This window comes from Halichoerus grypus, chromosome 6, assembly GCF_964656455.1.
Source record: "Halichoerus grypus chromosome 6, mHalGry1.hap1.1, whole genome shotgun sequence".
Taxonomy (NCBI): Eukaryota; Metazoa; Chordata; class Mammalia; order Carnivora; family Phocidae; genus Halichoerus; species Halichoerus grypus.
In genome coordinates, this window is record NC_135717.1 from 14956027 (window position 1) to 14971512 (window position 15486).

The 15486-nt window shown below is 39.2% G+C and overlaps 1 protein-coding gene across 5 annotated transcripts in view; it reads right to left on the reverse strand.

The window, feature by feature from the left end:
- The window catches only part of RABGEF1 (RAB guanine nucleotide exchange factor 1), a 58684-nt gene that overhangs the window by 25980 nt on the left and 17218 nt on the right, over positions 1-15486 (reverse strand). For 2 of the 5 annotated variants that reach the window (XM_036115261.2, XM_078074523.1), the window contains exons 2-3: positions 12710-12895; positions 9994-10160 (exon numbers count right to left, since the gene is read on the reverse strand). In XM_036115261.2, the coding sequence (XP_035971154.1) occupies positions 9994-10160; positions 12710-12888 (346 nt within the window). In that variant the 5' untranslated portion in view covers positions 12889-12895. Of the gene's footprint in view, positions 1-9993; positions 10161-12709; positions 12899-15486 lie in introns of those variants that run through there. The other 3 variants (XM_078074522.1, XM_036115260.2, XM_078074524.1) reach the window with 2 other exon arrangements.

Below are 15486 nucleotides of genomic sequence, written 5' to 3' on the forward strand. Positions count from 1 at the left end.
GGAGTCTGCTTAAGGATTCTCTCTCCCCTTCTCCCTCTGTCTGCCCCCCCCCCAACATGCTCTCTCTCTCTCTAATAAATAAATAAATCTTAAAAAAAAAACAAAAAGAGAAGAAATCTAACAGTTCAACAGGAAACTGGGTAAAGAATACTAACTGAGCAGAAAGGAAACATAAATGGATCTTAAACATAGGAAATATGCTCTATTTCACTCATGATAACAAATTCGCAAATTAAAACTAAATGAGATGCCATTTTAAAAATTAACAGACAAAAATGTGATGCTGATGGGGATATGGGGGGAAAGGCACTCTCATACTATGGAGGTGAGAATGTAAAATGATATAACTGCAATAGAGTGCAATGTGGCAATAATCGTCAAAATTAAAAATACATTTATCCTGGGGCGCCTGGGTGGCTCAGTTGGTTAAGCAACTGCCTTCAGCTCAGGTCATGATCCTGGAGTCCCTGGATCAAGTCCCGCATCGGGCTCCCTGCTCAGCGAGGGGTCTGCTTCTTCCTCTGACCCTCTCCCCTCTCATGCTCTCTCTCACATAAAGAAAATCTTTAAAAAAAAAAATACATTTATCCTATGACCCAACAATTCCATTTCTCAGAAATTTTCTGATATAATGGCACATGTACAAAATGAAATATGTACAAGGCCACTCATTTTAGCACTACTTATAACAGCAGAAGACTAAAAATGGCACAGATATTTATCACTAAGGGACTAATAAATTGTGGTTTAATCCATAAAATGGAATACTCTATAGTCTTAAAGTATTTTTAATGTATTAAAAAGGAAGAGTTCTTAAATGCTCAATAAAAAAAGGACAGTATGTAAGGATACAGAGCAGAGTATATGTAATAAAAATACATGTGTCTATAAATGAAAACAAAAGCACATAAGGATACACAAGGAACTAATGACAAAGGTTGTCGCATATGGGAGAAAGATGGTGGTAGTGGCTGGAAACTAGATGGGTGAGGGACCATACACCTTTTATTTTGGAGCCATCTGAATGTACTACTTATTTTCATTTTAAGCAAATAAATAAATCAGGTACAATTTAACTTAAAACAAAAACTGGCAACATCCTTCCTGAAACATTTTTTACCAGTATGGAAAACCAAAAGTTGTATTTGACATCCTGTATGATTAGAGAAAGTTCTTTAATACTTAAGGGTTTAATCCTTCACTCAAACTGATAATTCCACTCCTAGTCATGATGGAATAACAGGGATTGGGTTTACCCTACTGCCCTAACAACTAGAAGATCAGACAAAATATATGAAATAATGGTTTTTACATACTGGACAATAGACAGATGGTAGAGTAACTCCTGAGAAAAGTAGACAAACACGGTAAGTCCTAGGAGTACCGCAGCTTACTACAGGGAGAATTTTTAGGCCATGGCACAGGGGAAGGCAAGGCAACTCAGAGTCTAACAGACTGGCTGAATTGGGGAAAGAGCATTTACAGCTAAGGGAGGCCAAAGTCCCTAGAAATTGCATGGCAAAATGAGAGGATGGGGCTGCATAGAAAAAATTCCAGATAACTGCAGAGGGGTTCCCTTGAGTCTGTGACTGAGTACTGCATGTGTGTGTTAGAAAACTACCAATGACTGTGTACAGAAGCAGGCAGAACAATCCCCAGAGCACACACAACTGGGAATAATTCATTTCCCAACAGCCAGGAACAAAGAACATCAGCAATGGCAAATATAAAAAACATTTTCTCATTTAAAAAAATTTTTAGAGGGGCGCCTGGGTGGCTCAGTCGTTAAGCGTCTGCCTTTGGCTCAGGTCATGATCCCAGGGTCCTGGGATCGAGCCCCACATCGGGCTCCCTGCTCAGCGGGAAGCCTGCTTCTCCCTCTCCCACTCCCCCTACTTGTGCTCCTTCTCTCGCTGTCTCTCTGTCAAATAAATAAAATCTTTAAAACAAAAAAAAAAGAATTTTTTTAAGAAGATAATTAACTGTTTACAGCTAAAGTAATAATAATGGATTGTGGGATTTATATCATATGTGTAAGTAAAATGTAGGACAACAATTGCACAAAGAGTGGGAGGAAGAAATCTAAGAATACTATTGGTAAGGCTCTTATATGTAAACTGGTATAACACCATTTGAAGGTAGAGTAGTTATAAGGTATTTTTTAAACCTCAGAACAGCCACTTAAAAAAAAAAGAAAGAAAGAAAGAAAAGAAGTACAGCTAATAAACCAATAGTGAAAATAAAGATATAATCATAAAAAACAATCTACCAAAACAAAAATTTTACTAAATATAAATAGCCTGAACAGTCCAATATAAGTAGCCTAAACAGTCCATGATCCCTATATATCTTCTCTCTGAGAGAGGCAGAGTTCAGGTACAGAGGAAGAAGATGAGGCCCAATGGGTATTCAGAAGGGAAGACAGGAGTAACTTCCCCTATTTCACATTTTGGCTAGGATCCAGATGGCAACAGCTTGCTCTTCAACTTCAAATCTTAAGATTTTAATACAGAAAATTTTTAATGTAGAATGTACATTATATAATGTATATATACTATATGTATATAATATATGTTATATAATATAAATAATACTTATTTCAAGGATAGAGAGTCTGCCATGAGTATCAAGCTTTTCATTACCCCATCTACACACACTGTTTAAAAAGTCTTCCTGGGATGCCTGAGTGGCTCAGTCAGTTAAGCGTCCAACTCTTGATTTTAGCCCAGGTCATAATCTATGGATCGTGAGATCAAGCCCAATGACAGGCTCCACACTTGCAGTGGAGTCTGCTTGAGATTCTCTCTCCTCCTCTGCCCCTCCCCCCATGCACATGCACGTGTGCTCTAAATAAATAAAAATCTTCTAAAAAGTCTTCTTAGCAAGGTTCCTCAAAGTTAAAAACAGGGGCGCCTGGGTGGGTCAGTCAGTTAAACGTCTGCCTTTGGCTCAGGTCATGATCCCAGGGTCCTGGGATCGAGCCCGGCATCGGGCTCCCTACTCAGCAGGAGGCCTGCTTCTCCCTCTCCCACTCCCCCTGCTTGTGTTCCCTCTCTTGCTGTGTCTCTCTCTCTGTCAAATAAATAAATAAAAGATCTTTAAAAAAAAAAAAAATCCTAGAGGAGAACATAGGCAGTAACCTCTTCGACATCGGCCACAGCAACTTCTTTCAAGACACATCTCCAAAGGCAAGTGAAACAAAAGCAAAAATGAACTTTTGGGACTTCATCAAGATAAGAAGCTTCTGCACAGAAAAGGAAACAGTCAACAAAAACAAAGAGGCAACCCACAGAATGGGAGAAGATATTTGCAAATGACACTTCAGACAAAGGGCTGATACCCACTTCTCAAACTCAACATCTAAAAAACAAGTCAAAAAAATGGGCAGAAGACATGAATAGACACTTCTCTGAAGAAGACATACAAATGGCTAACAGACACATGAGAAAATGTTCATCATCATTAGCCATCAGGGAAATTCAAATCAAAACATTGAGATACCACCTTACACCAGTTAGAATGGCAAAAATGGAAAAGGCAAGAAACAACAAATGTTGGAGAGGTTGTGGAGAAAGTGGAACCCTCTTACATTGTTGGTGGGAATGCAAGTTGGTACAACCACTTTGGAAAACAGTGTGGAGGTTCCTCAAAAATTTAAAAATAGAGCTACCCTATGACCCAGCAATTGCACTAGCAGGTATTTACCCCAAAAACACAAAAAGAAGGGCCATATGCACCTCAATGTTCATAGCAGCAATGTCCGCAACAGCCAAACTGTGGAAAGAGCCGAGATGCGCTTCAACAGACGAATGGATAAAGAAGATGTGGTCCATATATACAATGGAATATGACTCAGCCATCAGAAAGGATGAATACCCAACTTTTACATCAACATGGAAGGGACTGGAGGAGATTATGCTAAGTGAAATAAGTCAAGCAGAGAAAGTCAATTATCATATGGTTTCACTTATTTGTGGAACATAAGGAATAGCATGGAGGACATTAGGAGAAGGAAGGGAAAAATGAGGGGGGGGAATTGGAGGGGGAGATGAACCATGAGAGACTATGGACTCCAAGAAACAAACTGAGGGTTTTAGAGGGGAGGGGGGTGGGGAGATGGGTTAGCCTGGTGATGGGTACTAAGGCGGGCATGTGTTACATGGAGCACTGGGTGTTATACGCAAACAATGAATCATGGAACACTACATCAAAAATTAATGATGTATTGTACGGTGACTAACATAGCATAATAAAATTAAATTAAAAAAAAAAGAAGAAGTGTGAAAGAGTAAAAACAACCTGAATATGTCAATTATCAAAAAAGAACATGATCATGTAGTAAAGATGACTAACACCACTTCTAGTACTAAAAACATTTTATATCGCCATGTTAAAAAGTTTACTGAAAAAATCCCATGTTTCTCAGATCCAAACAAAATAGGGGCAGCTCAGTAGAATATTACAGTTCTCCTTACTTTTTCAGTGGTTCTGACTATAGTTATATAACTTGAACTAAAAGGTAGACAGTCTGTAGCACAGTAAGAAATATATATTTGGTCTCTGCACCTGGGTTCCGTGGACAGAACTCCTAAGACCCTTGAAACTTCCTGAGTTACAGAGACGAGAGGAGCATCTGTTTTTATTTATAACAAGCCCCTTTCTTCCTTCCTTTTCTGAATTTATGCTAATGAGGTGACTCTGTGGACCCCTAGATAGCTTAGGGCTATCTAAAGAGAGGCTAATCACCAACCAGAGGAATCAACCCTGCAATTAGAGGGTTTAAACTTTGAGTCCCACCCACCCCACTCACCCCTCAACTTCTGACTTCTGACTTTTCAGATGGAGGGGGATGGAGACTTTTGATCACCAATGATTTAATGAAGCTGCCATAAAAACCCCTAATTGATTAGGTTTGGGAAATTTCCACATTGGTAAACATATCGAGGTGCTGGGTGTATGGCCCACCCAGAGAGGACACGGCAGCTTGGTGCCACCCCACCCCCACACCCCATACCTTGCCCTATGCATCTCTTTCATTTGGCTATTCCTGTGTTGTATTCTTTATAATAAACTGTAAGATAAAGTGTTTTCCTGAGTTCTGTGAGTCATTCTAACAAATTGTCAAACCTGAGGAGAGGCTTGTGGGAATCCCCGACTTATAGCTGGCTGGTCAGAAGTTTGGGTGCCCCGACTCCTGGGGGCTGCATCTGGCCTCTGGGGTGGGGACAGCCTTGTGGGACAGAGCCCTTAGCCTGTGGGTTTTGTGCTGTGGAGTTTGTGCTGACTCTGGGTAGTTAGTGTTAGAAAAAGGACTGAATTGCTGGCCACCCAGTTGGTGTCAAAGAATAAAAGACTCCAAATATGCAGTAACAGGGAAAAAATTTCTCATAGTCCTGATCAATGAAAGTCAGAAAACAGTCACAATTATAAAATCAGTTCTAAATTCAACTTGGGGAATCATTACTTCAGTTTCATCTAAATGCCAAAGTGGCCCTCATGATTAAAGTAGCAATTCATTAGGTGATCCTTCAAATGATGTAATCAACACTATGCTTCTACTTAAATTAACATCTGAAGTTCAGGTCTTGGGATAGCACTGAATGCTAGAGGATTACGTTTTAAGTCTTATTTTGAAATAACCTCAAATTTACAGAAAAGCTGCCAGACTGTCACAAAGAATTTCTTTAGGGGCCTCTGGGTGGTTCAGTTGGTTAAGTGTCTGACTCTTGGTTTTGGCTCAGGTCATAATCTCAGGGTGGTGAGATCGAGCCTCTGCTGGGCTCTGCACTCAGTGGAGAGTCTGCTGGAGATTTTCTCTCTCTCCCTCTCTCTCTAAAAATAAATAAATCTTAAAAAAAAATAATTTCTTTATACCCTTTACTCAGATTCACAAAATTATAACACTTTGCTATATCTGTATTATTTTTTCTAAATTTTTCAAGTAAATTATATACATCATGCTCTTTATCCCTTAATATGCATGCTTCCTAATAACAAGAATATGCTTTTACATTACCATGGTATAGTTCCTGAAAAAGTGAGTGTTTTTTTCTTACACAGGATTCAATTGAGAGTCATGTCTTCACTTGGTGGTCAAGCATACTTAGTCTCCTTTAACCTCTAAGGACTCCCGGCTTTCCTTTGTTTTCATAATATTGACAACTTTAAAGAATACAGGCAAGTCATTTTATTGAATACCCCTCAATTTGGGTTTCTCTGCTGTTTCCTCATGACTGGATTCGGGTTATAACTCTTCAGCTTAAATATGACATAATTCATGGTATGTTCTTCTCAAAGTATCGTATCTGGAGGTACATAATGTCCATTTCCCACAATTACATAGTTACCATTTCTCTATTTGTAATTAATTAATTAGTTGTGGGAATTAATTTGAGATCATGTTCATAATTTGTTCCTCAGGGAACTCTCTCCTCTCACCCCAGATTTAGCATCCAGTGATGAAATGTGCCTGAATCAATTCTTACTATGATGACTGCAAAATGGTGATTTAATATCTCCATTACTCTTTTCATATTTATTAGTCAACATTCTATGGTAAAAAAAAAAACAACAACTTTCTCTGGGCTCCTGGGTGGCTCAGTCGGTTAAGTGTCCAACTCCTGATTTCAGCTCAGGTCATGGTCTCAGGGTCATGAGATCAAGCCCCACATCCGCATCTGCATCTACATCCATAGCTCTGATCCTGCTCAGTGGGGGAGTCTGCTCAGGATTCTCTCTCTCTTTCCCTCTGTCATTCCCCCTGCCCGCCTGCACTCCGGAGCACTCTCTCCCAAATAAATAAATCTTTAAAAAAAAAAAAAAAAAGAGCTTTCTCTTCTCCTTTATTTAATCATTTATTTATTTTATTAGTTGAAAGGACTAATGGATTATTTTATTCAATGTAGATATACACCCACACTCCGCTTATTGTCCTTATTTAATACTCAAATTTGGCCAGGTGAAATCCACAGAAGCTGGCTTCTGGGTCTTTGACATGTCCCCAAATTTTGGGCAGCCCTTCTTTCCCTGCTCCAGCCCCTGAATCAGTCTTTTCTCCAAGGAACTCATGAGTTCACTTTAGTGAAGATGAGTATTTAGAATCTAAGGTCTGGGTGGAAAAATTGGTATTTTAATTCTGAAAAAGGAAAAGAATCCTATGAGCACTGCCTTTAGATTAGTTTGTGAAAGATGCATACAAGATTCTACTCAGGACGACAACAGTCTACTTGAGCTCTAAAAGAAAAGGGGCTTTCAAAATGTATGAGCAAGTATTTCAACTTGGCCAATCAACTATGACTTACTCTGTAAGCTATAATAGCTCACTCAATCTTACTTTAGAAATCTAAAAACTGTAAGTAAACTCTGAGTCTTTAATCAAGCTATTCCATTAACCTTCTGTGAAGGGCATCCAACTCTTAACAGGATATTAAATATTCTTCAAACTCGTTAGAAGGCTGTATTTATGTTCTGTTTACCACCAACCTGCCTTGGTTTAAGAGCTTTCTTTCATGCCACCAACAGAAGCAAGAAAAATATCAAGAGCAAAGGCATCACGTATTAATGAAGTAAAATAGAGAATACAGAACACAAAAGGCCTATTTTAGTTGTGACTCAATAAATTAAAACCACATTTAGTATAGGCTAACTTTATCCACAGGCAAAGACCAAATAAATCAGTCTGAAATGCAAAGTTCATCTGTAAGCAGTCTGCAAAGATCAAATAGGATCTTCTTTTCTAATACACAAACATCAATTTTTTTCAATACTTTGAGGTCTCTATCTCCCTATGCTTTCTATAGATGAAAACCAATAAAGATTAAAAATCTAAGGTAATAATCTACCATTTGAAAAGAAAAGAAGCTAAGAAGTATACCAATAAAATTTTAAAAAATGAAAACAACTTGGAACTTTTAAAATACAAATCTTCTTTCATAATATAATGCACATGTACAAACATTCTTAGGATACGATTTTTTAGAAGTAGCAAGGATAGTCACCGAAGGTACATGACTATTACGCACTTCAGTAATAGAAACCTCACCAAATACCATATAGACATAGATACAGATATACACACACACCCACATTTACTAGAGATCAAGGGATAGTGGGAAAAAATGGAACCTATACATCAACATATTATATGACCTTGAGTAAGTTACCTAATGTTTATGGGCTTTCATACTGTCACTTATAAAAAGAGGCAATTAGAGCCACTGGGTTTTATAACTTCTTTACTATTTCATATTTCACCATGTTTTACCATTTCACTGTATATCATAATTTCATAAGGTTAATGAGACTTTCCCAAAGCAAGAAACAGAATTTAAGCTTAATAGGAATGAATGGCTTTAATACCCTTGAGCTCCTTACTAGTAGAGCTTATTCTACCAGAAAAACAACTTGTATTTTTAACTAGCTAACATTTATTGGAGACTTACTATGTTTGTCAGGTACTGTGCTGAACTCTTTTAATTGCATCAGCTCATTTAATTCTTAAGACATGCCTACAGGAGGTAATACTGTCCCTCAGAATAGACAGAGCTTAAAGAGATTAGCTTGCTCAAGGTCACAACAGCTAGTAAACCACAGAACCGAGACTCAAACAAGGGGACTCCAAAGCTTATGCATTTAACCACCATGCTACACTACTTCCTCATAAATAAATCATGAGCCAAATTCATCCTTAATTTAATCTCTAACAGGTACTAATTATTCCCTTTCTAATTACAGTACAGAAAATTGCCACAAGTGACAGCCAACCTAGAAACAACTCCAAATTAATCATGTGAACAAAAAGAGTATTTAAAGGCTTGCTTTTATTGGGACGCCTGGGTGGCTCAGTTGGTTAAGGGTCTGCCTTCAGCTCAGGTCATGATCCCAGGGTCCTGGGATCGAGTCCCACGTCAGGCTTGATCAGCAGGGAGCCTGTTTCTCCCTCTTCCACTCCCCCTACTTGTGTTCCTGCTCTCGCTATCTCTCTCTGTCAAATAAATAAATAAAATCTTAACAACAACAACAAAAAAGGTTTGCTTTTATTAAAGAGAAGTGCTGTGTTTTGGGTAATAAGCAACCTTTCTTTCTAATAAAACAAAATAATAGCCATTAAATCTGAAAGACCAGCAAGGATCTTAAGGTGTGATATTATTATTCAAATACAAAAACAAAACAAAACTCCTGACAATTACCCCAGGTGGTGGGGTTTGTCCAAGAGAACATCTCTTCTGATAACATCAGCCTTATCTCCAACACCGTTTCAAATTTACTGAATAACTCTGATTACCAACATAAAGGTTCAAAGACTAAGCCCTAACAACAGACATTCTTTTTCTTACTTCCAGCTAGGCCACTTCAACTAGCTGTCTGCTGACTGGTAGAACACAGTTTAACTTTAGTGACAATCCTTTTACTGGGTATATAGCATTTTAAGAAGCAGATGACAAAGATAATGTACATACAAATCCATGCACTAGAAAACACCTACTATGGATTACTTTCACCCCTCCAAAAGCCCAAAGCAAGCCTTTTCCTATATGTTCTCTATGTATTTCTTCAAGATGCAAGCTGTCTCTCAAGCGCTCAGAAAACCTCTATTTTAGGTGACTTTCAGCCTAGAAACAGTCATTTCTGATTAAGGTACGGTTAATAAAGATATTATACAAAGGAGAATAAACCAGAATCCCCAAAATTAAAGGCACAAAAAACAAAACATTCAAAAAGATATACATTTGGATGGTAATACATTTTATAAATAGAACTACATTTTTGTAGTCCTACGGGGTAATAAACAAGCTTCTCCAACACACAATGTCCTCCAACCAAAGAAGATTTTTGGTGTTATATATTGTCTGACCCTTAAACCCCACTTCAGTTTCAAATCTGAGTGGATATCCCCTGAATGCTTACAGAAATTAAAAAGCAGAGCCCACATGCACTGTGGACCTATTCTGTATCTCATTTGAGCACGGAGGAAAAAACGAATCAGAAAATTACCCTTTTTTGATCCAACCCTGGATGAAGCACTGAAGAATTTCTTTACTGTGGTAACCTTGCGGGTCTTCTCATTGGTTTTCTTTTCTTCAAACTTGGAAAATGTGAGGGACTGGGCCCCTGGGCCGCTCTGACTGCTGGCAAAGGCCTCTTCCTCCTCCCGCTGAAGTCTGCAGTTCAAGAGAGGATTAAGAATGAGCCAGACATCCTCTAAGTTTTCCCGGTATCTGAAGTTATTACTCAATGAATTGCAGGGGCATCTAGAAGGTTTAGAACTGGAGGCTAAACACACCAAATAGGTCTGAGGTGTCTGATATGAAATTATCCCTACCGGATCCTGGACTTCAAAAGGGACCTTCTCCATGGATTGTATTCATTTAGCAACTGTAACTAAATGTAACTAAGGTTACAGAAAAGCACTAAACTCTAGTCCTTTCCACTAACAAGCTCAAGGTTGAAAAGGAGAAAGAGATAAGTAATTACCATATAATGCGATAGCTCTTACAATAGAGAGTAAAACCCAACTACTGTGAGAATATAGCGAAGAACAACTTAATCTGCTAGAGAAGTCCAAGGTTTTACAATGGTGACATTTAGGCTGAGCTTAAGAGATGAACAAGGTTCCACTGGGCGAAAGGACACTCAAGAGATGAACAAGATTACACTGAGCGAAAGGACACTCCAGGGAGAGGGAGCTACAAATGTGAGGGCAAGTGGTTTCTTTTGCCAACTAAGTTAAGCGAAGTCATTGATGGTGTGACCAGATGGTAAGAAACTTTGACAGCCAAGTCCATTATAATCTTAGATTTCACCACATGGTGCAGAACCAAGAACGACTGTAAATCCAATAAATTACCATTATCAGATCTGTGCTTTAGAAAAATAATGCAGGTAACTATGTGATAACTTGAGGGGCAATAATTAAGAGTATATTATACATGGGCGCCTGGGTGGCTCAGTCGTTAAGCGTCTGCCTTTGGCTCGGGTCATGATCCCAGGGTCCCGGGATCGAGCCCCGCATCGGGCTCCCTGCTCAGTGGGGAGTCTGCTTCTCCCTCTCCCACTCCCCCTGCTTGTGTTCCCTCTCTTGCTATATCTCTCTCTGTCAAATAAATAAATAAAATCTTTAAAAAAAAAAAAAGAATATATTATACAAAGATTTAAGTGAGAGAAAATAAAGACCAGGAAACTAAGAAAGGGTAAAATTCAAAAGACTTCTCTGAGCTGGAGTAAGTTCTACTTATCGCCCAATTAGTTTTAGATAGTGTGGGAGAAATTAAGAATGATTCCAATGTTTTTTAGCCAACTGAATAAAACAGTGATGTCATTAATTGATACAGGAAGAAGGGTAGGTAGGAGGAAACGTTGGGATTGAGGATTATAGTAAATAAAAACAAATCTGGCCTAGGACGAGCTGAATTTGAGGTATTTATAATAAATCTCAAAGGCTGTCCATAGAACAATGGCTCTATATGGTGATCCCAGCAGCATCACCTGGGAACTTGTTAGAAATCCAAATTCTCAGACCTCACTCCCACCCTACTCAAGTCAGAGACTCTGCGGTGAGGTCCAGTGATGCCTCTTTTTATAAGCTTTCCAGGTGATTCTCATGCTTGTTCAAATTTGAGAAACAGTGCTGTAGGAAATCTCAAGCAAGGTCACAAATGGAAGCAGTAAGAAACAGCAAGGAAATCACAGGCAGAAGTGTTAGTCTGAGAGTGGAATAGGGACACACCTCCCTCTGAGACAAAACAGAAGTTAACATAAAGATATTAGCACATTTTGCTGTGGAGAGGGGAGAAAGCTAAGGGAATTCATGCCTAGTGACCTCCACTTTCTTCATGAAATAGGATCAGCTACTGAGAATATCAGTGGGAAACAGGATGAAATAGTTAACGTTCTATGTCTACATTTCCTGTCTTTGACCATAGAGTTACTGAAAGCAGTGAGCATGCATTATAATTCTGAGTTCACCACAAATGCGAGCAAAGTGGGCACTCAACAACTATGGCTGATTAAATATAAAAAAAACTAGCAAAAGCTGTCAGAGTTCAGTCTGACTTTCTTTTATGGAGAAGTTTTACTGTTCCTAGGATGTTTTGGCAAAAGATTAACATCATGCATGGTATTTTATTCATCCCTATGCTCACCAGCCATTCCATCTTTTACTTTTTACCATAATCATATTTCTGGATAACATATACTACTTTTCACTAACAAACCCCATTTTTAAGAAAAGGTTAAGTTTCCAAAATGCAAGGGCCATGTATACAAATCAACAAGTTTCTACTTTTGTGTTTATCACCATGTCAGATGCCATGCTGAATCTATTATAAGAATGAGGAAAATGATGCTTGATGAGAGCCATGTGCCGAGTCCTGTGCTAGGGACATCACAGATATTACCTCAGGTGACCTTCACTATGAAGTATGTGTATATGCATTCTTCTAGTCCAAGAAGCCTATTATCTATATTAGAGAACTCAGACTAACACACTCTAAACACAAAATAATTAAAGGAATAAAGATGAAAATGAAGTAATCACTGAAAGCTATTCATTAAATGCTGACTGAGAAGAAAAGGGTAAAAAATTTCATTTCTCTTAATATGAAGCTGACTTGCTGACAGCTCACAACGGGAGAGAAAAATGGATTTTGACAGTGACAGAACTGTATATCCAATCATATCAGTTAAACCACCCCTATTTAAGTCCTTTTACCGCTCTGCCAGTTCCCAATCCTCCTGAATCTGCTTCTGCCTTGCTTTGTGGTACTCTTCCCTCCAGCACTTGGAGCAGAAACCCTGCCAAGCAGGGTTGCCATAGTAACCACATCCTTTCTTGCAAAGGAGCTCTGACTGATCCACATGAATTCCTCGGCGTTCAGACTTAAGGCTCATCTTCTTCCTGCTAATCAAGTAAATAAGAAAGTGATATTGCAAATGAATTCACTATCATTCTTCTATTACCACAGCAATTAAGAAAAAAATGTGAGTCCAGGGGCGCCTGGGTGGCTCAGTCATTAAGCGTCTGCCTTCGGCTCAGGTCATGATCCCAGGGTCCTGGGATGGAGTCCCGCATTGGGCTCCCTGCTCCACGGGAAGCTTGCTTCTCCCTCTCCCACTCCCCCTGCTTGTGTTCCCTCTTGCGCTGTCTCTCCCTCTGTCAAATAAATAAATAAAAATCTAAAACAAAATGTGAGTCCATAATCTTCAAGCTATAATGGAGGGAAGGAAGGCAGAGAGGGAGGGAAAAAGAGTTTAAATATAACAAGTTCCTGGGGTACCTGGCTGGCTCGGTTGGTGGAGCATGTGATCTTGATCTCGGGGTTGTGGGTTTGAGCCCCACACTGGGTGTAGGGATTACTTAAAATCTGGAAGGAAAGACGGAAGGGAGGGAGGAAGGCAGGCCCATCCATCCTGACAGTCATACTAAAGAAAACACTTCTTATTTCCTTCTCAATAATATAAAGAACACTTTAAGAAAGGACTAATATTGGATTAAAGACCTAAATGTAACACATGAAACTATAAAACTCCTAGGAAAAAACTTCATGACATCGGATTTGGCAACAATTTCTTGGATATGACACCAAAAGTAGCATAAGCAACAACAGGAAAAACAGACAGATGTGACTGTATCAGACACGAGCATGGCGGGGGGGCGGGGGGGGAGGGGCAGAGGGAGGGGGAGAAGCAGACTCCCTGCCAAACAGGGAGCCCAACGTGGGGCTCGATCCCAGGACCCCGGGATCATGACCGGAGCTGAAGGCAGACGCTCAATGACTGAGCCACCCCGGCGCCCCTGTAACAAATGTTTATAACAACATTATCCACAATAGGCAAAAGGTGGAAACAGCCCAAATGTCCTTCAACTGATAAATGGATAAACAAACTGCAGTATATCCATACAATGGGGTATTACTTGGTCATAAAAAGGAATTAAGTACTGATATACGCCACAACAAGATCAACCTTGAAAACATTATGCTAAGTGAAAGAAGCCAGTGATAAAAGACCACATATTATAGGATTCCCTTCATGTGAACGTCCAGAACAGGTAAATCTACAGACAGAGAGCAGATTAACAGTTGCTTAGGACTAAGGGGGAGAGGATGGGAATAAAGGAGATAGCTAAAGAGTATGAGGTTTCTTTTTGAGATGATGAAAATATTCTGAAGTTGGCTGTCATGATGGTTGCCACTGAATTGCCTGAACTTTACTTTAAATAGCTGAGCTCTATATGTGAGTGACATACCTCAATAAAGTTGTTTTTAAAATACAGGTATAGGGGCACCTGGGTGGCTCAAATGGTTAACTGTCTGTCTTTGGCTCAGGTCACGATCTCCAGATCCTGGGATAGAGCCCCATGTCGAGCTCCCAGCTCAGGGGGGCATCTGCTTCTCCCTCTTCTTCTGCCCCACCCCCTGCTTGTGCTCTGTCTCTCTCTCAAAAATGAATAAATAAAATCTTTTTTTAAGGGGCACCTGGGTGGCTCAGTCGTTAAGTGTCTGCCTCCGGCTCAGGTCATGATCCCAGGGTCCTGGGATTGAGTCCCACGTTGGGCTCCCTGCTCGGCGGGAAGACTGCTTCTCCCACTCCCACTCCCCGTTTGTGTTCCTGCTCTCGCTATATCTCTCTCTGTCAAATAAATAAATAAAATCTTTAAAAAAAAAAAAAATCTTTTTTTAAATAATAAATGAATGAATGAATGAATGAATAAATAAAATACAGGCATATCTTGGAGATCTTGAAGGCTGGGTCCCAGACAACCACAATAAAGCAAACGTCACAATAAAGTGAGTCAAATAAATGTTTTGGTTTCCCAGTGCACATAAACATTAGGTTTACACTATACTATAGTCTAAAAGTGTTTAATAGTATTATATCTAAAAAAAAAAGTACACACTTTAAATTAAAGATATCTTTATTGCTAAAAAAAAAATACTTTATTGCTAAAAACTGCTAACCATCTGAGCTTTCAGCGAGTTGTAATCACTGATCACAGATACCGTAACAAATAATAATGAAAACATTTGAAATATTACAAGAATTACCAGATCTTGTAACACAGAAACACAAAGTGAGCAAATGCTGTTGGAAAAATGGTGCCAACAGATTTGTTCAATGCAGAGTTGCCTTACAAACCTTCAATTTACAAAAATGCAGTATTTGTGAAACTCAATAAAACAAAGTACAATAAAACAAGGTATGCCTGTAAAAATCAGAAAAAGAGGGCAGAATGGGAAGTCAGATTCAAAGAACTATCAGCTTTGAAGGTGGACAGACTATAATCCAAGGAATATGGGTGGCTTCTAGAAGCAGACAATGACCCCTGGCTCACAGCCAGCAAAGAAATGAAGACCTCAGTGCTATAACCACATGGAACTTAATTCTGCCAGCATGAGTATGTCTGGAAGCAGATTTCTCCCACAGCCTCTAGATAAGAGCCTAGGCTGGCTGATTCTTAATTCTGACCTCCTGAGATCCTTAACAGAG